Genomic DNA, 23,613 nt, shown 5'->3' on the forward strand with positions numbered 1-23,613 from the left:
GACTACACTTCTCCAGTCCGAACGACATTCCAATGTCATTGCTGTATAGCCTGGTAGTGTGGATCAGTGAATCGATGTCTCGTTCACTCTTGGCATACAGCTTGATGTCATCCATGTACAGGAGGTGGCTGACAACTGCTCCGTTCCGTAGTCGGTATCCGTAGCCAGTCTTGTTAATGATCTCACTGAGGGGGTTCAGTGAGAACCCCCTCAGTGAGATATATATATATATACAGAGACAATATAAATAAAATATACGAAGGGGATAAATAGGAATAAAAATACAAGTGAATTGCACATTTCAAGTATTGAGTCTATTGCACCGTTGACTATTTACAAAAGGTATTGCACAGTGAGGTGAAGAGGCACTACAGCTTAGTTGTTCCCCCCTCCTTTGTCCTCCTGTTTCCCCTCCCTCTCCCCTCCAGGGAGGGGTTAAACAGTCTGATGGCGTGTGGGACAAAGGAGTTTTTAAGTCTGTTAGTTCTTGTCTTGGGGAGAAGCAACCTGTCACTGAACAGACTCTTCTGGTTGTTTATGGCCGTGTGCAGAGGATGCCTGGCATTGTCCATAATGTCCATCAGTTTCTTTAATGTCCTTTTCTCTGCCACTGTCACCAGTGTGTCCAGCTTCATGCCGACCACAGAGCTAGCCCTCCTGATCAGTTTTTCCAGCCTGGATGAGTCCTTCTTTGCTGTGCTGCTCCCCCAGCACACCACAGCATAGAAAAGTACTCCAGCAACCACCGACTGGTAAAACATCCTCAGGAGCTTCCTGCAGATGTTAAAAGACCTCAGCCTCCTGAGGAAGTACAGTTGGCTTTGGGCTTTTTTATACAGGTGCTCTGTGTTGCATGACCAGTCCAGTTTATTGTCCACCCACAGCCCGAGGTACTTGTACTTGTTGACCACCTCCACCTCCTCCCCCTCTATCTGAACCGGCAGTGGACCTGCTCTAGACCTCCCGAAGTCCACAACCAGTTCCTTAGTCTTTGAGGTGTTGAGTTGCAGGTGGTTTGTGTGCTTATAATATATAGTTATATTTCTTGCGTCAAATAAATACTATAGTGTATATTCACTATCCATAGCCTATATAAAATAAGTCGTTATTTAAAATGTGTGGCAACAGTAGAAGTAAGTCGTTTGTCAAATATATTAAACAAGTTATTTTACTATTAAGAATATAGAATATATTCTTATAAGAATATCTTGCCTTCTTCTTATTGTTCTCATATTGGGCAGCAGGGCATTAGTGTGCTTTAGGGGTTAGAGATGATGAGCCAAACATCAAATATCTGCAGCATCATATTTATTGTGATGTTATGACTCTTAAACCTTTTATAAATCGTGACCACATATACAGTACATGTAATTTATTCCACTGTGCTAATGTGATATCAGTGTAATATCCTCCTAACTATATTTCAAAGGCACATTTTTTTTCCGGTCCCCTGTGCTTCTGTATTATTTTCCATCTCTCATCCTCCTAGCACTGCAGTGATCTGTTTTACTGGACTGGGGTTCTGTTTCCCATTTTGTTTATTACTGACAGAGGCTTCTGGGTAGACAGTCTGTCAGCTACCCCGAGAGAAAACAAGCAGTGCTGTCCCATTGCTGTAGAGAAGCAGGGGGGTTGGAGTGGTGAGCCATAACTTTTAGGGCAGTGGCGGGTAACCATTCGAACATTAGTATTCCAGTGAGGCTGCCAGTGAGGGGAACAGGCCTAAGGACCCAATGCCTCACCCAAATGGAGGCCTGGATCTTCCATCAGACACTCGGTCTCTCTTTATGTGTCTAAGACGCCATTGTTTTCCACCAACGAGAGTGATCCAGTGAAAAAGCACTGTATTCGTTTTGGTAACGAGGTCATAGTGTTCAAAGATGGGAGTTAAATTCGAGAACAGTGCTGGTTTCTCAGAGGGGAGCGTGAAGAGCAGACTGACGGTGCATTCAGGGACTGGATGGTAAGGCTGGGGCTGTGGATGCCACATCTTATTTATGGATTCACAAAGTGCAGGGTCAGGTCCTTCCACAGAAAGAATGAGTTTCCTTGAGGCAATAAAAAAAGTCATGGTGATCGTCTGCCTGCTCACGATGACTGCTGCAAGCAGCCTGCACTCTGGCAGATGAAGGGAGGGGGGGAAAGAAATGTTTTTCCAGTTCCTTTCAGTAATTGTTGGTAGAACTGCACGGTTGCAAGATCTTTGTTTTTAGAAAAATTTGTCTCGATTAGTCACCCCGAATAAATGCTTATGGTTGGTTACAGTTATCACACTTGATGCATGAGGCGAGGAATTTTTCTGTCATATTCTGCTAAATATAAGCCAAGTGCGGTTTCTCTCAACCAACACACTGAAGAGTTTTATGTCTGAGTTAAAGTTAACCAAAGTGCTGATCTTCAGATAACACAGAGAGATGGAAAGAAAAACAGGGGGGGTCAAAGGCAGAGTGTGAGAAACTGTAACTGAGGCCTAACTGACAGTGACTGCATGGATGGAAGCAGAAGTGTTAGGCAGCTGCTTAACTGTCGCCTGTATGCAGATAATGTAGTAAAAAATAACTGTAGGTGCTAGACTTGAAGCGATATTTATATTAAAGCGATCTCTTCATTTCAGCATTCAGCAACCACATGAAAAAAGGTGTTGGCAGATAAAAATCAGCATGAACTGAGAGGTTGCTGAACATCTGAGACCTTTCCTCTTTTTGCATTGCAGCAGGAAGTCAGCGAGGTCCCCCTGATCCTACCTTCCGAGAGCCTAACTAATGGCAACATGGAGGGGGATGAAGCTGCCGAAGTCGACGGCCTGGAGAGACCCGGAGCCACGCCCAAAGATTCTGATGATGCCGCTGTTACCGTGGAGAACCTGGATCCTGAGACAGACGCTGGTGAAGGAAGGGCAGCGTCCTTGGTGGCCGCAGCCAGGGCCGTAGTGTCAGAGGGCCAGCTGAAGCAGCGGCTGGCAGCAGGGGGTCACCCGTGCGCCCAGTGCGATCGAGTCTTCATGTCCATGCAGGGCCTGAGGTCCCATGAGAGGAGCCACTCAGCCATGGCACTGTTCAGCAAAGAAGACAAATACAGCTGCCAGTACTGCCAGTTTGTCTCGCCCTTCAGACACAAGTAAGTGGGGAGGATCGGGGTTTGTGACTGACACCTTTAACACCGCTTCCACAGTGCTGTCCCTTGTGTGTACTGTGGTACTGTTTTTAAAGAGTAGGGCGCAGTAAATTGACACTTTGGCTGAGGCAAGCACATATTCACCATATTGCTGTGTTATCTGTTGACTCTCCTTTGAACATTTTATCTTTCCTCACTTTCCAGTTCTTTAGATTTTTTGCTTTTCATTAAGATGAAGTTTTAAGATTTAGTGGCTGTTTTGCTTCTGTCTCCTTTTAGAATAGTGCAAAGAAAATCCAAATGCGCATTTATATACACATAGGTGCAGATTTTTTAAGACAGAGACTTTATTTAAGTGGGGGAATTTACTTGTTACTGCAACACAAGGGACAGGAAGAAAAAATGAATTAGAGTGATATTAGATAAATAAAATTAATTAAAATTATATCCAGGAATCAGTGCTTTAGTGTGACTTGGATACACCAAACTTTCCAATTTTAGTGTTTTCTTTTTCTTTTCTTTTTTTGTAGAGGAGTATGTGACTATCAAACATTTACAATCTCAAAATATGTGTAAAATTAGAATTTTCTGGCTTTTGATCAGTTTTTCACATCTGTGAATCGATTTTAAAAACATGCCACAATCCCTCTGTAAAAGAAGAAATACGGTCTCTTGCATGCCACCAAAACGAAGCCTGTGTCCGATGTTCAGAATTAGGTTCTGGAAAAGCAAATTGTCACGTATTTAGACAGATAATGGCCACTTGTCGTTAGAAAAATTGCCTTAATGTTAGCCCTTAAGCAGGGGAAGTTTCATAACGATCGCCATGCATGCAGGATGAATGCAAAGACCATTTTCTTTAAGATGTCAGTCCAGCTTTATGGGGAGCTCTTACATGCAGCTACTTCTTGCTGAGAAGCTTCTTCCTGTTATTTGGCTATTGCTAGTGCTGTTTGGCTAAGTGGCTGGATTAGCAGATGCAGCCTTGAGGAAGTGCGATCAGTGTTAACCTCAGCGATACACATTGTGCACCCTGTGGTATTTGAATGCTCTGACTGTGAAGCAGCATTACTTGGAAATGTTTAGTTTGCGTTAGCAGTCACTTGGCAGGAGGCAGTGAGTCAGACATTAATCTATTAAAAATTACAGTTAAAAACGGATGAGTGGTTTGAACCCTTTGCAGCCCCAGTAAGCGGTGTATATTTAAGCTAAACGCCTCACCAGCCTTTATACCAGCTGCTCTTTAGATCAACTAGATGTTAAAGTCATTTTGTACAGAGCACAGTTTTACACCTTATTCTGTTTACCCTATCACAATCCCTTTGAATCTTCAATCTTCTCCAAGATTTCCTGCCTCCTAGGAGAGAAAGACAAGCATTACAAGCGAGGCAGACATTTTTTTTTATTTTTTTTGGTAGCGTGATTTGTTTTATCCATCACAGAGACACAGAGCGAGAGGGGAAAGAGAGAGTCCTCATCTCCTCTGAGCTCCCAGGTGTAATCCCTCTGTACTGTATGTGCCCTGACCCAGAAAGAAGCCGCATTCCCATGCCACCTAGGAGGCTGGCATTAAAAACACAGCTACCGTCCCCACAGGCACTCACACACTCATTCCCACCAGGGGATTGTGGGTAGATGAGTTCACCCCACGGCTCCTTGTTCTGTAGTCATTGGAAATGTGTGGCTGTTGTTTGCGAGGTAAACAGAATCGAGCGCTTTAGACGCCGCTGAAAAGAAGAAGGGAAAAAAAACCCCGCTGTTGAAATCATCAAAGTGGATGCTGTAGAGCTGCTTTCTCTTTCTTTCTCGTACTCCCGTCTTGTTACCGTCTCTCTCTCTTGTCCTCATTTCATCCATTTTTCTCATTTTATCCTCTTATCTCATATCCTCCCTTCTGTGTTTTGCTGTTGTTGTTGTTTTTAACTTCTTTTTTTAAATTTTGTTTCATTGCCAGTCTGGACCGACATGTGCAGTCTCACCACGGGCACCACAAGCCCTTCAGGTGTAAGCTCTGCCCCTTTAAATCTGCCTACGTGAGCCGCTTGAAGAGCCACCTGCATAAGGCACACACAGGTAAATAAAAAATAACACAAGCAGACACAGAACATTGTCATATACAGCTGTATCTCTGACTAACAAGCTATTCCTAGACCCATATACCTACCAACTTCCTGTTTATCTTCTCCAAAAAGATGTTCTGTGTGATTATCGAGCACAACTCAACTAGTGGGTTAGCCTTAGCAGCATTTTAACCATTCACTAAATCCAGGGATTTAGTTTAAGTGTTAAAATAGGAATTCAAAGGCCAAGTGAGCATTTGTATTTTTAATATTATGTATTAATTTAATTCTATTATTAACATTTTCTTCATTGGGGAACCTAGCATGCTACAAAAGTGAAGGTTTACTGGCCGTTGTGGCATAATGAGATTATTTTTGTTGTCGAAGGAGCCAGACAGCAGACAGCAATTTGAATTCATGTTAATGCAAATGTGGAAAATCTCCACCTGAGCTATCAAAACACAAGCAAAATGAAGCAATCTTGAAACTGGTGAGGCAGATAAGCTAGTCCTACGGAGGATTTGAATAATACTTTGAAGAAAAATCGCTAAGATGTGCTATATCCGGGATGTCAAATATAAGGCTCGGGGGCCAGAATCTGTCCAGCAAAGACTCCAATCCTGTGAGGCTCTGGAAAATGTGAAATGTATTTTCATATCTTTTATAGGTTTTCCTAATGATAAAGACCTCCACCACATGCATTCACACTACACCAAAATAATCAAAAAATGTATACCGATTCCACCATCAGGCCGGGGTCTTTCTGTGTGGAGTTTGCATGTTCTCCCCGTGTTTGCGTGGGTTCTCTCCGGGTACTCCGGCTTCCTCCCACAGTCCAAAGACATGCACTTAGTGGGGATAGGTTAATTGGTTAATCCAAATTGCCCATAGGTGTGAATGTGAGTGCGAATGGTTGTCTGTCTCTGTGTGTTAGCCCTGCGACAGACTGGCGACCTGTCCAGGGTGTACACCGCCTCTCGCCCTATGACAGCTGGGATAGGCTCCAGCGGACGCGAATGGATGGATGTATACTGATTTAACTTTTTTTCAGTTTGTAATAAGTCAATCTGATCTGTAAAGGTCAGAAATTTTACAGTGGGTCCATAGTTTACAATTTATTTCTTACAGTTTAAGCCCAAAGATTCCTTTAATTTGTTATGGCTGCAAGTGTAGTTAAACCTCTTTACACTGACAGAAAGAGCAGGTTCACTGGTTAAGATCAAAGTCTGACTTCCCCGCTCTAGATCTTTGAGGCAAACCAATGTTTAGTTACATTCAATAAGTGGAATTGTGAAAACAATCAGCATTGAATGTTTCCATTCACACTGCTTTTGTATTGAAGCTACCAGGAATTTATATTGAAGATATTCTTACTAGAAATAGTTCAGTGCTATGTGGCAAGCCAGTGTTAGAGTTAGATTTGGATCAGGATGCTGCTTCCTTTTAAGATGTTAAGCAAATACATTTAACAGAAGCAGGAAATACAAGGCTGGAAATCCCCATGGGAACATTCAGAACATCAAAACCAAAAATTATAAAGTAAAGCGTGCACCAGTGTGCAGTTAGATGCTATAATAGAGCATAAAATAATAAAATGGGTCACTGTATTGGGCTTCAATTTGTAAATGAGAGATAAGCTGTGATAACCTCATTGTAACCTTTTGTATTTTATGAAGTACTCTTTTTGTTGGCTCACTAACCTGCGCTGAACGCTTTTTAATGAACCAAGGATTACAGTTTTTATGAGCTCTTCGTTCAGGTGCAAATTCAAACTTTCAAATAGCAATCAAATCAAATTTCTTCTAAGTCTAAAATATGGGACCAGCTTCAGCATTTTTGCTTGAAGTTTAAGAAGCTTTAATAAACGCTGTAACGCAGGAGGAGCCCTGTTGCCAATAGGTTATTACATTTGCTCCAGATTTCCTCAAAGGGCTTTGTTTGTGGTCGGGGATGTGTTTATCATCACCGCTTTCATTAACAAATGCTCCCTAATTAGCTATCTAGAACCATGTGCAGGTCTTTGCAAGCCTGGTATGTATAATACTTCTGTGTTGATGTAAAAATCAAGTCCAACGCCTCATGATCCTCAATATTCTTCCAGGTGAGCAGCACACATACAAGTGCTTGTCCTGCCCCTTCACTTCTATGACCATCAGCCAGCTGAAGGAGCACTCTCTGAGAGACCACGGTGAAGTCTTGACCCTTCCCAAACTCCGAGCAGCCAACCAGGCTGCGCATGCCACCCTCAGGCCCCCCCGACCGGCCAGTAATCCAGAACAGACTCCCATAGCACCTGATGGTATGAGATCATGCGTAATCTTCATTAAGCATTGTTTTCTTCGGTTTGTCTCTGGGTAAAAGGAACAAATTATAATATTTTATCTAGTGAGATTTATAGGTGCTGGTAAGCAGCATGCTCCTGGCTCACCACAGTCGACTACAGCATTTTCCAGCTTTGAATCTTACATTTAATGAAATTCACTGCAAAGAAGTTATATAGAAAACTGCAGGAGCTCATGTGTAATGTTTTTTTTTTTTTTTATAGTCAAATAGGAGTCAGCATGAAGTAGCTGTCACTGAGGGTGTATGCATTTAACTGTATAACTGGTTGCCAGGGTAATCTCAGGTGTCTATATGGGGTATCATTGGGAAACAACCTCTCACACCCAATCACGTCTGTCGAAACACACATTTCAGTCACTTGAATGTCACGATCCTCCCATCCCCGAAGTATCAGACATTCTCAATGTATGCTTGGATATGCAGGCAGGAAAGTGCCGTCACATTGAGGGGGAATAGTGTTAATAAAATTAAGCGGGGATGCCTAACAAGCATAGCCATCTGTAGAAGTGAGTCTGGTATTCGTGAGTCATGCATTCATGTTGGAGAAATGCTTTAATGTAGTACTGTGGCTGTTTAGATTTGACTACGTAAGACACTGTTTTTCCACAGAATATGTTCAGACGGGGACGCGCCGTGACTCTAGGCTGGTGTAGAAGTAAACCCCTTGATGTAATCCCATGTTTGAGGTGTTATAGTGGCTTTGCAGCGGCTGCTTTAGCTTGCAGACTGTTCTTGGCAGCAGCTGTCACCTTGCTGCTGGAGCTGTGGAATCTTCCCTGGAGCTGAAGCGGGGCAGCATTCCTCAATGCACCATCCACCACTGTCAGCTGTGCCCCACCAAGACAAATGAAGCATTGAGAGAGCAGGGCTGACATATTGAATGTCTCTTTACTGAGCCAAACTAGCTACCTTCAGCTGAATGTCTGAAATTCAAACAGAGGGAGTTTGTCTTGTTGGCAGGGTGTCTTGAAAAAGATTTCCATTTGATCGCCCGTTATTAGCGGCAATGTTTACTTGAATTTCTTGGAAAATTCCTCTTAACAGTTGTACCTGGCAGAATTATGAAAATAAAACCAAAAGGTCTTTGAAATCCAGCCTCATCATCGCTTTTAGCAAAATGGCAGAGCAGGCGTATTAGTTTGATCCACACCATATCTCGGTGACTACTAAACTGCTATACACGCTCATCATCCCCGCAGGATGTATAATTAATAGCTTTAGGAACTCTATAAAGCAAAGGATTAGGTTAAATTTTTCCTGTGCTTTAGTTTATGACCAAATACCTGCAAAGTGAGTGAGTTTCTAAAGGTTTCAGCTGTACTTACAATGTGTGTTAGCTTGCAGGTAACTCCTTTATGACTTCCGTGTTAGTTTTTCCAATTTGAGGCCGACAGCTTGGCAGTTAGTGTAGACAGCCGCTATCGTAAGGTTTTCTCCTCCTTTCCCTTAACTTTCCCACACAGGTATTCCATCTCTAATGCAGTACAATAAATAGTTTTAGCCCTTAATGAACAATTTAAGAAGCGACGTCCCCACCTAACTACAGAATCTGCTCTTCATCTTCCGTCTCATCTCCATACCTCCTCCACATCGCGGAGAAGATATTACAGGAATTAATCAAACGTGGCGCTGTTTAATTTAATAGAGCTCTTCCGTCTCCTCTGCCTAAGTCAAAAAATGGATCTCAAGAATTTTGTAACAGCAAAGTTTCAAAGAAAAGTTGTTGAGTTTTTTTTTTCCCCATTCCCTGCTTGCTTTCGCCTACTCTTAGTGCTGAATGAGGTATTTTTCACACGGAGAGATACTCTGTTAGTGTCACTGTAGTTTATTTATTGATGTGTTGGAGGCTCAAACTAGGACGAGAATATGAGCCGGCTCGATGATATTATAGAGGAGGGAAAGAGGCAGGGTACAAAATGACAACAGTCACAGTTACACTTCGGCGGGGGTGTGAGGGACATTTGGTGTAAGCACATCTGAACACCTCTTCTTTACAGAGGCATGAATCATATATGGCCCTTTTATTCAACGTTATGTATTCTTTCTATCCACTTACTGAAGACTTTATTAGGACCACGTACCTTTTCGTATGTGTATCTAAACAGACACTTATTTTCCAGCAGTGTAGTAGCACAATCTTGCTGATACACGTTAGAAGCTTGTGTTAGTGGCATAATTGTCAGTTCCAGACGGGCTGTGTTTTCGAAGCTGCTGATCTCATGAGATTTTTACACAGTCTCTTAGAGTTCACTACTGAGCACCTCGATGGCAGTCGGATATTGTTTGAATGCTACAGCCTATCGGAGGACCGTCGCTGACCTCACACATCCCTTTATGATACAGTTAACCCTCTAATAGCGACATTTAAGCATAGTAAGTAAGTAAGTAAGTAAAAGATTGCACACTGGTTTCATTAAAATGACACAACCGTGCTCCTCGGTGACACCCCCCCAGTCACCAGATCTGAGTCTAACACCTTTGGTATGTGGCGTAAAGTGTGGTTCATAGCATGCAGCTGACAAATCTGCGGAAATTATGCGAAGCAATCATGTCGGCGTGGAGGAGAATCTCAAAGGAAAGTTTCCAGCATTTGTGGAATCTGTGCTGCAAATAACTGAGGGTCTGTCGAGAGCAAATCGAAGCTTTTCCCAGTGTTGGTTATGGCGCTCATAATAAATTCCCTGGTGTAATGTTTACTCTAAAAAAAATTAAATGTTAATGAAATGTAATCAGACTTCTTACATAAACTGAACAAAACTGGGAGATCAATTGATCCAAGTAGATAAAGTAGGTTAAACTCCACCCTGCTGTGCAAAAAAATTCATCAGCTCGACAACTTCACCGTGCGCTGGAGTCAGTCGGTGACTGATGATGATGATGATGATGAGTTGTGGTTGGAGGGGTTACTTGGTGAGGGAAGAAAATAATCAAGTCCTGCCACCTTGTATACAAATCCTGTCCTATGGTAAAACATAGAACATCTAAAGATAAAACGTCAGTGTAAAAAGCGATCTTACTTGCCAGACGTTACATTTTCCCCATGTCCGCATACACTGCGTCACCTTTTATTAAACCCTGAGGTTGTCTAAACGCCTCCGCCTCTCCCTCAGAGCCGTCATACCTGGAGCCAGTGGATGTTCGTCAGCAGCTCAGTCATTACCAGCTGGCCTCCCGCAGTCAAATGTCTTCCAGCTCGACACCTGGTGGCTCAACGGTGGCCGACAATCGTCCTGAGAATATCCTCACGTGCGAGTTCTGTGAGTTCAGCTCCGGATACATGCAGAGTCTACGGCGTCACTACAGGGACCGTCACGGTGGCAAGAAGCTCTTCAAGTGCAAAGACTGTTCCTTTTTCACCTGCTACAAGTAAGTGAAAAACAAAATTTAACAGAGAAACGTAGAAAGATGTGCACACGTTGCACTTAGTATTGGCACATTTGCAGGTGCTCATTTAACTTCATAAAGTCTGAACCGTCAAATAATTGCCTGAAAATTCACTTTTTTTTGGAAACTGGAGTGTTTACTGAAGTTTCTGACTATTTTTTTTTAAAAGAAATTAAATATTTGCATATATGAGTTTTAATTTCCATCATTTTTTGCCACAGTTGGCGCTTTTGTGCAGTTTACTGCTTAAAAACATATTCTACAATGTATTCAGCTTTTTCAGGAAAACAAAAATCTCACTTTCGTCTTAATTCACAAAAACTCTCGGATCAAATATGAAAACCTTACAGGGTCTGTCTGTCTTTTAATCTGCCTCAGGAATACCTTCACCATGCACGTAGAGGCGGGTCACTACAACAACATGCCAGAGGACCTCGCTAAAGACCTGCGCTGCCCTCTCTGCCTCTACCACACCAAACGCAAGAGCAACATGATCGACCACATTGTTCTGCACAGAGGTACGCTGCCTTCAAAATGGAACCGGCCACATAGCATGTTTTTCTGTTTTTTTACAAGTCAACTTTATTGGTGGGTCATGCTGTGGGAGACTGGTTTTCAATGCTGTGGCTCAGGTGGTAGAATTAACCTCAGGGTCAAAGGGTCAGTCCGTGTGAATATTGGTTTTTTTTCTAGCACTTACCATTTAGGAGTGAAACCAGCTACAAAAGGAAAGGCGTGTGTTGTGGTGAGATCTGAAGACCTTTGGTGTCGGCGCTGCGGCCAGTTTGGCGAATGTTTGCTAGCTCTTGAGTTGTTCTTTAGCTCTTGTTCTTTCTGTGTAGTAAACAGACATGAGCCATCAGAGATATCAATCATCTTATATAACTGCCGGCAAGACCGAAAAACAGTGCATTTTCTAAAATGTCAAAACATTCCTTTTACAGCAAACGCCATTAGATTCAAAGTCGGCGTCATACTGCCTGTGCTGGCATTTGCAGTGTTCAACATGAGGGAGACGGTTAAATGATATTTGAGTCAGGACTACTACAGTCAAAGGAAGATTGTTATTTCCATCTGCTGTAATTTATACTTGGCGGTATGCCTCGGCTGTGGAGTAGGACAGCACAGATCCCCCGTGCAGGGGAGAGCAGGCGTTAGCGTCTGTAGATATGACACTGATGAGAGACCCAACATGAAAGGAGCTGGTGTGGAGGTGGGTTGCAGCCACAGCGAATTGTAGGCAGGCTAAAGCGGCTTAAATAAACACGCCCCATGTCAGATTTGCCAATCTGATACATAGAGGTTTCTCATCTGAGCCGTCAGCTGATGTGGGCTAGCACTGTGGTCAGCTGATCTGCCGGAACTGCAGCTGAGCTCGGCTTGATGGACAAGGCAAACATTTAAATTTCTCCTGACAAGAATGTTTTTCATGTATTTTTATCACGAGGAATAAAGACACACCAGTAAAAGTAACGGTAACACAAGCGATACCAACGGTCTTTACATGTTATGTGGAGCGTTTTTCTTGTTTTTCAATAGTTAAAGCATCACTTTCTGTAAATGAAAGCGTTTAAAGTGACAGATAACAAAAGCAAGCAAAGAAAGTGCGACTGCATTTATAGTGTTCGGGTACTTTTTATGATAGAAAGCTTTTACCATCCACTACCTGTATTTCCTCCTTACTTTCTCCCCGTCACTCTCTCCTCTCACTCCACCAGAGGAGCGCGTGGCTCCATTGGAGGTCAGCCGCTCCAAGCTGTCGCGTCACCTTCAGGGCCTGGTTTTCCGTTGTCACAAATGCACCTTCACATGCTCCAGTGACCAGGCCCTGCAGCTGCACCTGCAAAAGCATGCTGAGATCAAGCCCTACCAGTGCCAGCTCTGCTATTATGACACCAATAGACGGATCCAGCTAGAGGACCATCTACGCCTTGAGCACAAGGTCGGTTGGAGTTCACGTATAATGGTGTGGTGTTCAAGTAAATTCAAACTAGTAGTTCTGAATCGTGGTGTCGTTTGGCAGACGAGAGAGTCTTGCTTTTCACTGTAAGAGTGTCTTAATAAACATGTTTGTATTTAATTATTGCTCTTCTCACTTGGTGTAACGTGAGATGTTCATCACTGAAACACTGAATAGTCTTACTCGCTCTCAATGTGTAAAGACGGAAAATCTAGTATTATAAAAACATTACACACAAACACACATTCATTTTTTTAAATATTAGCATTACATTTAAAGAAATTAAGCATTTAAAAAACACATTAAGCATTTAAAATACAGATTGTTATTTGGCAAGAAAAGGAGTTTCACGTTAATGCACCAAAATCCAGTGGAAATGGTACTTACAGTACAATAAAGCAAAAGATCAGGGGAACACTGTACAGTTGGCAGTTTTCTGGACCCCAGGCAGTGTTGCATAAAAGTACTGTACCTCCTAAAGGGAGGAAATGAGCAAAATACTGCATTGCTTTGTCTTTTTCTTTTTTCAAAGCACGAGTAATTTGTAAAACATTTACAAACGTACTTTTAAGTAACAAGAAGCACTCTCGAGAGCACAAACTACCACCAAGGCAGCTCGCTCAAGGCAGTATTTACTTTTAAGGGAGTACTGTTGTATTTTTTATATACTCATTCTGTTTTCTTTGTTCTTTTTAAATGTACGTTAAGACGTTTGTAGTGCAGTAAAAATCAGAAAAGGGCAACTTGACAGACGTTTACTTTGATTACACAAACACGTGTAGGAGTAGGTAATGGTAATAAGTATTGATTTGTAAATAACTGGGCATGAATAAATTGAGCTTATTACATAATATTATGCTACAGTATATATTTCTAACCAACTAGGCAGCTCCTTCTCTTTCTAAAAATGGTATCTATATATGTACCGTATTTTAGGGTCATATTGAAAGAAAGGCGGAAATGTAAAATGAAATGCCAGTGTCATTGCCAATACATTGCCTTTGTTTGAAATGTTGCCAATACAAGTAAAGGCAATAAGCACAATTTTAAAAATAAAAAATGCATTTTATGAAAGTTTGACCTCGAGAAGAGGTCAGAGGTCACGGTTACGTCATATTTAGAATCCCCATAGATCTTTACCTTTATGCCTATATTTGCACACAGGTTTAAATAGCTCTATATAGCATTGTTGACACGTTGTTAGCAAGTTGACCTTCAGATCAAGCCTTTGACCTTGAAGGAGAGGTCAGAGGTCAAATGTAACACAATGTTTTAAATCTTTATACAGTACTTTCTATACGTTGACAATACTCAGCACACTTGTAAGAATCAGAGTTTCTGAGTCGTAAAGCTTTTTCTGAGTTTTCAACCAATAATGAAGTTGACCTCGGTGTATGTAACCCAGATTTTAATGGATATTTAACATTCAGTTTTACCAGAATTTATTCAGAACTGTTGGAGCTACTGTATCGTGTTTACAGGCAGAATGACAGGAACGCAGGCAAGCGAATAACAAAATATAACCTCCTCGTCAGAGGTAAGAAGTAACAACCTCAAGGCTGTCAGTGAGCGCGGCCGTCAGACTAGATGTATACCTCCTTTTTTTTTTTTTTTTTTTCCCTCCCTCTGACTATGTAATGATAAATCACATTTAAATTGGAACAACAATAATCAGTCCCCATTAGCATATATTTGTGGTATTTGAAAAGTTGCACCGGGAATAAATAGGAAAGTCTTTACTGTTTACTTGAGTGTTGTAGGTTAACCTTATTAAGAGCAGGCAACTCACTGCTAAGCATTTTTTTTTATATAACTAATCAAATGACCAAAAAAAAAAAAGAGCCACATTTTTCCAAATAGTAGCTCAGCATGGGGTAAAATTTGTAAAGAGGCTGCTCTGGGTTTGACATTAAAATCTGCTCATTTTAAGGTAGAAAAAAACTGCCTCAGTGATTCTGCTGACATTTGTTACGCCTGCGATTTTATTCATTTATTTTTACATGAAACCTTAGTTGGTCATAAACTAGAGGATTGGAGTGTCTGCAATTCGAATAAAAATATGTAGATGCTCTCATATTATCAATAGGCTCCATTTCAAAGTCTCCCTTTATCTATCAAGGTGTAACAAAACTAAAGAAGGGCAGTGCATTGATACATTGTGTAGGTGTCATATTGCTACAGTTTCAATATATTCTTACAAATCAGCCCAGGAGAGGAAAAAGAGTTCATCTGTTACTCTCTCTTAATAGGGATAAGATGATGAGATGATGTGCGATGGTAGGTGGAAAGAGCTTTAAAGGGCACCCTCTTAAGTTCTTTTTCAACCTTTACCTGAGATTTCACCCAGTGCTTGTTGGGATAAAGTCAAACCCAGCTTTTAGTTGAAAAACAATTTGCTTGCTTCAGAGCCATGATTTTCACATATAATTTATAATCATATCTCTTTGATTAAACCGTGCGATGCTCTTTTTATCAGACGCCTATAAATACTTTTTTGGGGTTGACGTTTGCGATAGTTTTATTTACAATGGAAGAGGTCAGTACGACCTTTTTTCCCCTGCCTCTTCACTGGTTGTTGTGTGTTTAAACTATATATAAAAAGTCAGTTTTGAGTTTTTCTATGAATTTATATGAATTCAGAGCTATTTCAGATCATCTTTGTTTTGTTTTTTCCTGTTTCAGATTAATGGTAGTTCTGAAAAACTTTCAGACTGTTAGAAGGAAGCATGACAGATCAGGTTTCTTCCTGGGTGAGGCAGCAGGCTAAAGCTTATTCATGCTAAAGGATGATGTGAGTTGAGGTTTGGAGGGTTGCTGTTCCGTGTCTTCAGGGAGTATGGGAGGAGGAAATTACTCAGAAAGTGTGAGATAATAGGTGACAAGATGAATGAGATATTGGAACAAGTTTCCTTCCTTTGTTAAATGTTCTATTTTAGATTATCTGAGTTTGTCAACTAGAGATACAAAAATCTCCTTGCATAATTCTTGCGAATCAGACGGAACTTTGACTGAGAAGTAGAGCGTTCAGCAAAAGCTATGACTGTTTTAAAAAAAGACAGGCGTTCACCTGCTAAGGTCTTACAAAAACCAGACATTTCAGTTGTTTGAGCACTTTGGTCTATAAATAACCACCAAAACTCACTTTGACTGATACCAGGAATTTCTGTGCTTGTGCTAAAAATATACCGCTTTCACCATGACTGTCGTATCCCATACAGGCAGGATGTGGACTTGTGTTACAGTGAATGAATATAGGTCAGAGAAACATAGCTGCTGGAGGAAAAATTGCATCAAAAACCAAATCCAAGCAGAAACAGTTAGCTTTGTGGTCTCAACCCAGATCTGGAATTTCTAACAGGTTTTCATTTTCCTGCTTAAAATCAAACAAACAAAGAAGGCCAAACATGCACATTCTGATGTTGTCAAAGCCTGGAAAGTTTCAACTCTGATTTTGGGGAGCAAGCAGGGGGAGCTCCTTGAAATAAACCCTGGCTGACGAACACCACACTAACCTGAAAAACACACATCTCCTGTGTCCGATTAGGTAATCCGCAACTTTGAACTGATGGGCCGGGTCAACCTGGACCAGCTGGACATGATAAAGGATCAAGGCAGCAGTGCTGAGGAGGAGGAGGAGGAGGAGGAGAGAGAAACTATGGAGATGGTGTCAGATGGAAAAGTGGCTCTGGAGGAGGAAGCGGAGGAAGCGGAGGAGGAGAATGACGATAATGATGTGGGAATGGAAATCATTGAGAACATGGTGGAGGGCCAGACAGAGATGGACGATGAAGAGATGGAGGAAAACGTCAAAGACGAAGACGATGAGGTGGAAGAAGTAGAAGAAGTGGAGGATGAGGAGGACGAAGAGGAAGTCCAGGAAGTGGGGGAAGGGAAGCCTGCCCCTCAAGGTAACGTCATATCCAAAAAACTGTTATTTTACGACTGGCCTGTCAAATCCAAAACTCTATATTATGACTTTAAAAAACAAACAAACTAGACTATAAAAGCGGAATAGACTCTTTGACGAAGATTACTGGGGACCACAGTGCAAGGGATTATGTGAAGTATAGCTGACCTATGTTTGTGCTATACATTATCTCCTGTGTCGCTCTTTGATCTCAGTAAATATGCCCATAAGTAGGACATGCAACAATATTCTGGAAGTATGATTTATCTCAATTCCATAACATTTATCTCTTTGTCAATTATTCATGTTTATGTTCTTTATTTGTAGTCCAGCTTTCAGAAACCAGATTGTCATTCTGAGCTGATTTTCTTATTTTATCATTTTAGCTTCTATTTTGCTGTACTTAACTATATTGGTATGTCTGCAAAAAGTACATTAAGTATGGAAAAAAAATCTGATCAATCTGTAGGTATGGGGATGTGGAGGCTTGTTTTTAAACATGTGTGAATTTGCTGTATTCTGAAACTCTATTTCCCAGAAGTCCTTGCATCTCCCATCAGCAACAGCAGCAGCAACAGCTCTGGGCCAAGCAGTGCAGAGAAGCGTATTCCATGCGAGTTCTGCGGCCGCTGCTTCACAAACAGCCTCGAATGGGAACGACATGTCCTTCGACATGGCATGTAAGTCTATTTTTTTTTTTCCTCTCTCTCTTCTTCGTAACTGTCTCTTTGTGTGTGAGCCTGCATACTTTCCCTACCCAGTCAGCTCTTCCAGCCTACTTTTAAATGCCCTCTGTGGCCCTTTTTAGCCATTTCTCTGCTGTCATTTATGTACAAAAAAAATCTGCATTCAGTTCAACTGATGAAAGGTTGTGCTGATACAAAACCTAAGGAAAAAGTTGACAAATCATTCGAGAGTTAAGATGTTTGTTGACATGGTTGACATGAATTGATGAAAATGAGGTTTTTCCATATTTTGTCTTTGGTGTGCAGCTGTGGAGAAACGTGACTTTGGTAAAGCACCAGGTGCATCCTTTTCAAAGATGTTTGCATTCAAGCGTTAATGTTACTTAAGGTCAACCCAAACCTGTCTCAGCAAATGGCTGCCTCTCCCTGTGTTCTGCTGGAGCTCTTCATCTTACATCTGTAGCTGCCCAGCAATTGCTTTGAATTGTTTTTGTTCTTGGAGAGCAGTTGCATGCGTTTGTGGAGACTGACTTTCGATTTCAAGGCAGTTGCACCGATGGGATGGGAGGCAACCTGTCTTGTTTGCAAATAATTGCCATCTAACTTATGAATGCAGAAATATTGCCTACAAATTGCAATCAATCTGAGTTCATCTGCACAGAATTCAACTCATGAACTGTTTGCCAATATTCATATACTGTATGACAAACGTTGCTTAGTACCTATTTCAGTCTGCAGTTAAATTGCTTTCTTGCAGCAACTATGTCACTATTTGTGAAGCTATATCTGAATTAAATCTGAGGATCTGGCTAAAGTCTGAATGTAACTAAATGCAAGAAGCCAATTCTGTTCATATAGAGTGTTTTCAGTGGGAGAAAATTTTCATTACTTATCCAAGTGACATCTTCAGTCTCAGTTGACTGCAAGTTTCTCCAAACTTACAAACAGTACTTTTGCATAACGACTGAAACCAGCACCACTGCTTAACACTGAGCCACAAGATCAGTTTCATGACCGTTCCCCAACTCTCTGTGAATCAGACACATGGTCATTGTTCAATGGTCATGACAATTTGTATAATAACTGATCAAAAACCAATCTCTGGCTCCAGATGAACAGAATCAACTTCCTAGGATTTCCTTACTGGAATCAAGACTCATTTGCAGAGGAATCTCTGAATTTTCTATTATCAAATCTGTCAAATCTATGGTGTTCTGGCTGGAGTCTGAATGTTTACCACCACCTAGATGCACTAAAATTGTTATAAATACAACAACTGACTGCAAGTGGTCACAAACGGGGGCCTTGTCTTTTGAGTCATTTCAAAGTTCCTTGCAAACAGTCGCAATAATTTTGGTTGTGCCACAGTCACAAACTACTGTTTTCCATAATATGACTGTAGTGTAACTGAGATATGTTACCACTTTTGCTGCTAGTGTCATTGTCGGTGCACACCACTTTGTTTAATTGCTGTATTTTTTGCAAACTCACACACTCATTGATGTTTTTCTGTGCATTGTTCCTCTGGCTTTAGGATGGTTAACAACAGTCGACTGGACACCAGCACCACTTCAGCAATAGAGGCCTCAGCTTCATCTTCCACCAGCTCCTCTGTGTTTGCGGACACAAGACTGGACCTGTCCAGCAACAGAAAAGAGGACGGGAACCCCACTGATCTATCTTTGGCAAGTCAAAGCCAGTATGTGGAAGACAAAGAAAAGCTTGACACCAAAAAGGATCAACAGTTCAGCTGAAGCAATTGTGGCCTCTTGAGATGCTGTGCTAGGAAGTGATAAGATTGGGTAGGATCAGCGCCGAGTAGTGGGATCAGTAAATAAGATGTCAAAGGAAACAAAAGGTCGAAACAAAAAAAAAAAAAAGAGTTTTTATGAGTTGGTGCATTATTAGATTTTAGATGTTACATATATAAGTATTAGGTTGTGCTGCATAAAACGGCTAAGCTCTTTAAATGGGCGGTCCCCTAGGACAGATTTTAATATATTGGTAACCAATAGTGAACAGAACTCTTTATTGCTGACATTCTGGTCAAATCCACAGTAAAAGTTCCCACCTAGATAAACTCCACTATTTATAGAGAATGTTGTCCAAAACGAGAAACTAAATTTTAGCATTTTATTATTTGAAGCACCTTTCACACTCCTCCCCTGCTGATTCAACACAGTGGTACTGAAATTTTACCTAAAACAAAAAGGCGTGAAAGCATTTACAGCTGTGACCCACTGTAGACCAAGCTTTTCTTATATTTTATCAAAATTTCAGAGGTTTGTTTTTTTGTTTTTTTTTTAGTGAAGTGTGTGGAAGTATTTTTGGAGAAATAGTGGCACCTTATGTATTTGAGTAAAATCACAAATCTTGTTCTCTCCCTCTGCAAATTGCCCCAACGTTTGATCGGAATTGCTATAATTTTTGGTCCCTTTAGTATTATACTATGTATAAATCTTTGGCCTGTGGCACCCTTTGTATTTTACTTCTACTCCTTTTGTTTTTTTGGGGGTTTTTTTTTATTGTCCAGAAATTCACTGTGAAAATCATAGAAATAATGGGATCGGCTTTAATCTCCTGTAAGATATTATGTTGAGTGTAGTCCGGGTTTTCCTTTGCCCTCAGCAGATCCCACAACGCCTCTCCACAGCCAGCTGATTTATTGTTTTTTTGGTCCAATAATTTTAGAATATTAAATGAAACCGTGGAACATTTTACCTTCATACTTTGAAATTCTTCCGAGTTACAGCCTCCCCAAGTACACGATGGTTGCTATTGCCACTTTCTATTTCATATTCTAGCCTTTTTGAACCCCCATAACCTGTAAGGGACAGAAGGATCTTTACAGAAGAATAAAGTTATCATTATTACTTAAATTGATTTCCATAGCATGAAGGTAAAAAAGAAAAGCAATGTATAAGTACCACTCCATTTGTCATTCACCACGATTTTGCATTGCTTCATTGAATATACTGAAGTTATTATACCAAAAAAGGCTGATTGTGAGGTGGAAGTGACTTTAACATGGATTGACCTAGTGATTTGTTTAATGTGTCATGACCTTACCTGTGTCCGTTAAGGATTAGCCTGGATTGCAACTACCAGTTTTACGATCAATGGCAACTTTTCTGAGAGACAAAGATTACACTTGTCTTTTCAATGCAAAATGTGTAATCAGGTGTGCCTGAAATCCCGCTCTCTCCTCGTCCTCTGCGGAGGAGTAAGAGTCCACGCCTCCGCCGAGATCAGGAGGTTCTAACCGTATTGGAGTGGTCTGGTTCACTGGATTACACTGTGCACGGGGGATCGGACCACGCCAAGTGTCAACCCACCACAGCTGTGTTTCAAAACCAGTGCACAAGTGCCTTAAAATGCAGCTCCCCTTACGGCCGCTATATGGCTTTTGATTGCTTTAACAGTAATAAGGAAAACACCAAACGTCCCTCTAAAATTTCAAGTTAAAGTTGTGTGTTTTTCCGCAAGAATTTGCTCTATATGAATCTATTCCAATGTGTGCCTTATTGGCAATAATTAAGATCAGATCAGATCGAGTTAAATTTATCTTTATTGTAATTGCACAGAGCAAGTACCAGAAAAGTAAAATGTGATTTATCATGTAGCGCAAAGATATTGAGACTTTTAGCGTAACCAGATTACCAAAAAAAACCTATTCTAATCTAATCCGCCAGATATAGTTTTAGTCACTCAACTATATAGTGCATTTTATTTCTTTTGACCTCCCCGATCCACTGTAAGCACATGGGATTTAATTAGTTATGCTCACATTATTGAGAGTTCGATAAGGAGGATGGTGTGTATATAGAAGGAAAAGCTGCTTTTGATTATTTTTGAGTGTTTGTTTCATGTTTTCGCACCACAAATGATATCCCGGGCTAAACTGAGTATGTTTGCAGCCTTCTTTGTTTCTTTGAAAAATGTCTGGACCTTTCACTGTCACCTCTGTTGATTAGATTATGGAAAGGTTGCTCTACTGTATTTGTATGTGCTTGCGTTGAGCATTCAAACATAGGCTTTGAAATGTCTCTTCAGAAACACATGGCTGAGGCTAAGGGAATGGCCCTGTTTTGCTATAGTCTCCGGCCCAGTTTTAAAAAAATACAATGAAAAGACAAGTGTAACCTGAGCAGGAAGCTCTGAAAACATTTGTTTCTACGTGTATAGGAAAAATCTATAGGAAAAATATGAGACAATGTTAAAGATTCACTGTTTTTAAAGGTCTCAAATTCCCTGATCTTAAAGACCTCTGGAATTAATTTTTCTGTTTTGACGCACCTGTCATAGTCTGCATTTGTGTGCTTCTTGTTAGACAAAGCTGTTATATAATTGTTAATATTGACAAAAGGCAGAGATTGTATTTGTTGGAAGCTGCTGCTTGAATGCCCATAAGCCTTATGAGAAGTGAATAGCAATGAAGTCAAATTTGCATCCAACTCCAATAAGACCAGCAAGAACAATTAAACAGTCTGGAGAGGGAAAAAAAGAATGGCTAATAACTCCAATGTTAAGAGGAACACGTAATAAAGCAATGTGTTCTTGGTACCAAAATATTTACCACGCCTGATGTGTTTGCTGCTGGAATCGGCTTTCATAAGCATTGAACTGTTGATGGAAATGGCAAATCTGGGTTTGAACCATAGACTTGTTCTATGGGTTGAACTTGGACGAAGTACATGTTTGCAGCCATGTATAGACAACAAAACTACTCGTTAAGTGTTTTGAACTGTGGTGTTTCAGAAAGGATAACTTAACCCTTTTTTTTCTTTAAGTGTTGACTCTTTTTTTTTTTTTTTTTTTTTTTTTTTTTTTTTATAAAGGGAAAAAAATAAATCTAAAGATCATAGCTAACCCTTGGGGGGCTTTGAGTCCCCAATCGAACATTATTATCCTGTTGTGCAATGTCTGGTTCCAATGGAAATGCATCCCTATTTTGTATCGTAATGGGAATGAGCAGATAGGAAGCACAGTGTGGTTGTACAATAGTAAACATAAAGGAAATAAATGCAATTCTCTACTGATTGATGGCCAGGGCTTTTACTGTTGAGGAAGAGACAAGTAAAGAATAGTTTGCTTTGGGAGCATTTACCTAAACTGTTCTATTTCTGGGCTTGACCATCATCAACATCTGGATTCCAGTTCCTAGTGAGCCTCTTGACCTGCTCTAAGATTTAGCTTATTCTTGTCCAAGCCCAAATCTGACACACCGTTATCTTCTGTCCATGGCAAGTAGGGGCACCAGCTCATGTTCTCCAAGTGTACCCTTCCATCGTCTACCCACTCAACAGTACCATAGGTGGCACTCTGAGAGTCGGACTCCCCGGTCCTTCTAATACCCTCAAACCAGTTGAGTTGGTGCTGAATCTCAAAGCCCTTTTTTTCTGTTTTACTGAACCAGCTTGTATCCTTTTTTTCTTGAAAGCAAAACTCTTTGAAAATAGTTGTTGTAGAAATAAGCTTTGTAAGGCAGCTTGTTACCCAGCTTGAAATCCCAGGGTTAAACCAGATGATAATCTGGGACAATGTGGGTGATGAAGCTGTCGACCCAAAATTGTTTGTTGTTCTGTGATCATTTTAATAGAGAAGGACTATGAATCCCTCACTGTGTGCAGTCTCTAGACTGTAATGTTCCCAGTTTACCCAAAGTTACGCCCCTGCTGACAACACACTGGATACTTGTATATATGTTTAGTTTGTTTCCAATGCATTTCTCCTTTCAGACTGTTGTCTCCATAGTTTGACACTAGAATCTCTCCTTCTTGCCTTTCCCCATATAAATCTGATTACCTGATGGTGGGTTGTGATGTTGCCTAGAATGATTGTTTACAATTTTATTCCATTTATCTCTGGATATTCTGTAAATATTGTAATTCATTGTCTTTTTTTAACTTGATAATAAAGTTATCAGATAACAGTTAATTGTTGGGTTTTTTCTATTTTTTCCAATTTTCCTTGCTTAGCACAAAGGTTTAGTTAAAATACAGAGCTGTGGAACTTGAACTAAAAACAACTTTATTAGTTTTGTACATTTGACTTGATATGTTTGATAATGTTTTTTGGAGCTATTTAAATCAGAGAATTGTGCTTTCTTTATTAAAGTTTAAAGTAAGTATGCAAATGGACAATAGGGATTAAGTGAAT

The 23,613-nt window shown here is 40.7% G+C and overlaps 1 protein-coding gene across 5 annotated transcripts in view; it reads left to right on the forward strand.

Annotated features, from left to right (window-relative positions):
- Positions 1-22,305, forward strand: part of znf462 (zinc finger protein 462) — a 56,979-nt gene extending 34,674 nt beyond the window's left edge. For 3 of the 5 annotated variants that reach the window (XM_085414024.1, XM_085414026.1, XM_085414025.1), the window contains exons 5-13: positions 2,714-3,117; positions 5,069-5,187; positions 7,276-7,473; positions 10,628-10,883; positions 11,280-11,419; positions 12,620-12,843; positions 16,406-16,769; positions 17,307-17,448; positions 18,989-22,305. In XM_085414024.1, the coding sequence (XP_085270150.1) occupies positions 2,714-3,117; positions 5,069-5,187; positions 7,276-7,473; positions 10,628-10,883; positions 11,280-11,419; positions 12,620-12,843; positions 16,406-16,769; positions 17,307-17,448; positions 18,989-19,208 (2,067 nt within the window). In that variant the 3' untranslated portion in view covers positions 19,209-22,305. The remainder of the gene's footprint in view (positions 1-2,713; positions 3,118-5,068; positions 5,188-7,275; positions 7,474-10,627; positions 10,884-11,279; positions 11,420-12,619; positions 12,844-16,405; positions 16,770-17,306; positions 17,449-18,988) is intronic. The other 2 variants (XM_085414028.1, XM_085414027.1) reach the window with 2 other exon arrangements.
- Positions 22,306-23,613: the final 1,308 nt, after the last annotated feature.

Source organism: Rhamphochromis longiceps, linkage group LG7 (assembly GCF_057381845.1).
Source record: "Rhamphochromis longiceps isolate RC_006_pf linkage group LG7, R_longiceps_female_GT1.1, whole genome shotgun sequence".
Taxonomy (NCBI): Eukaryota; Metazoa; Chordata; class Actinopteri; order Cichliformes; family Cichlidae; genus Rhamphochromis; species Rhamphochromis longiceps.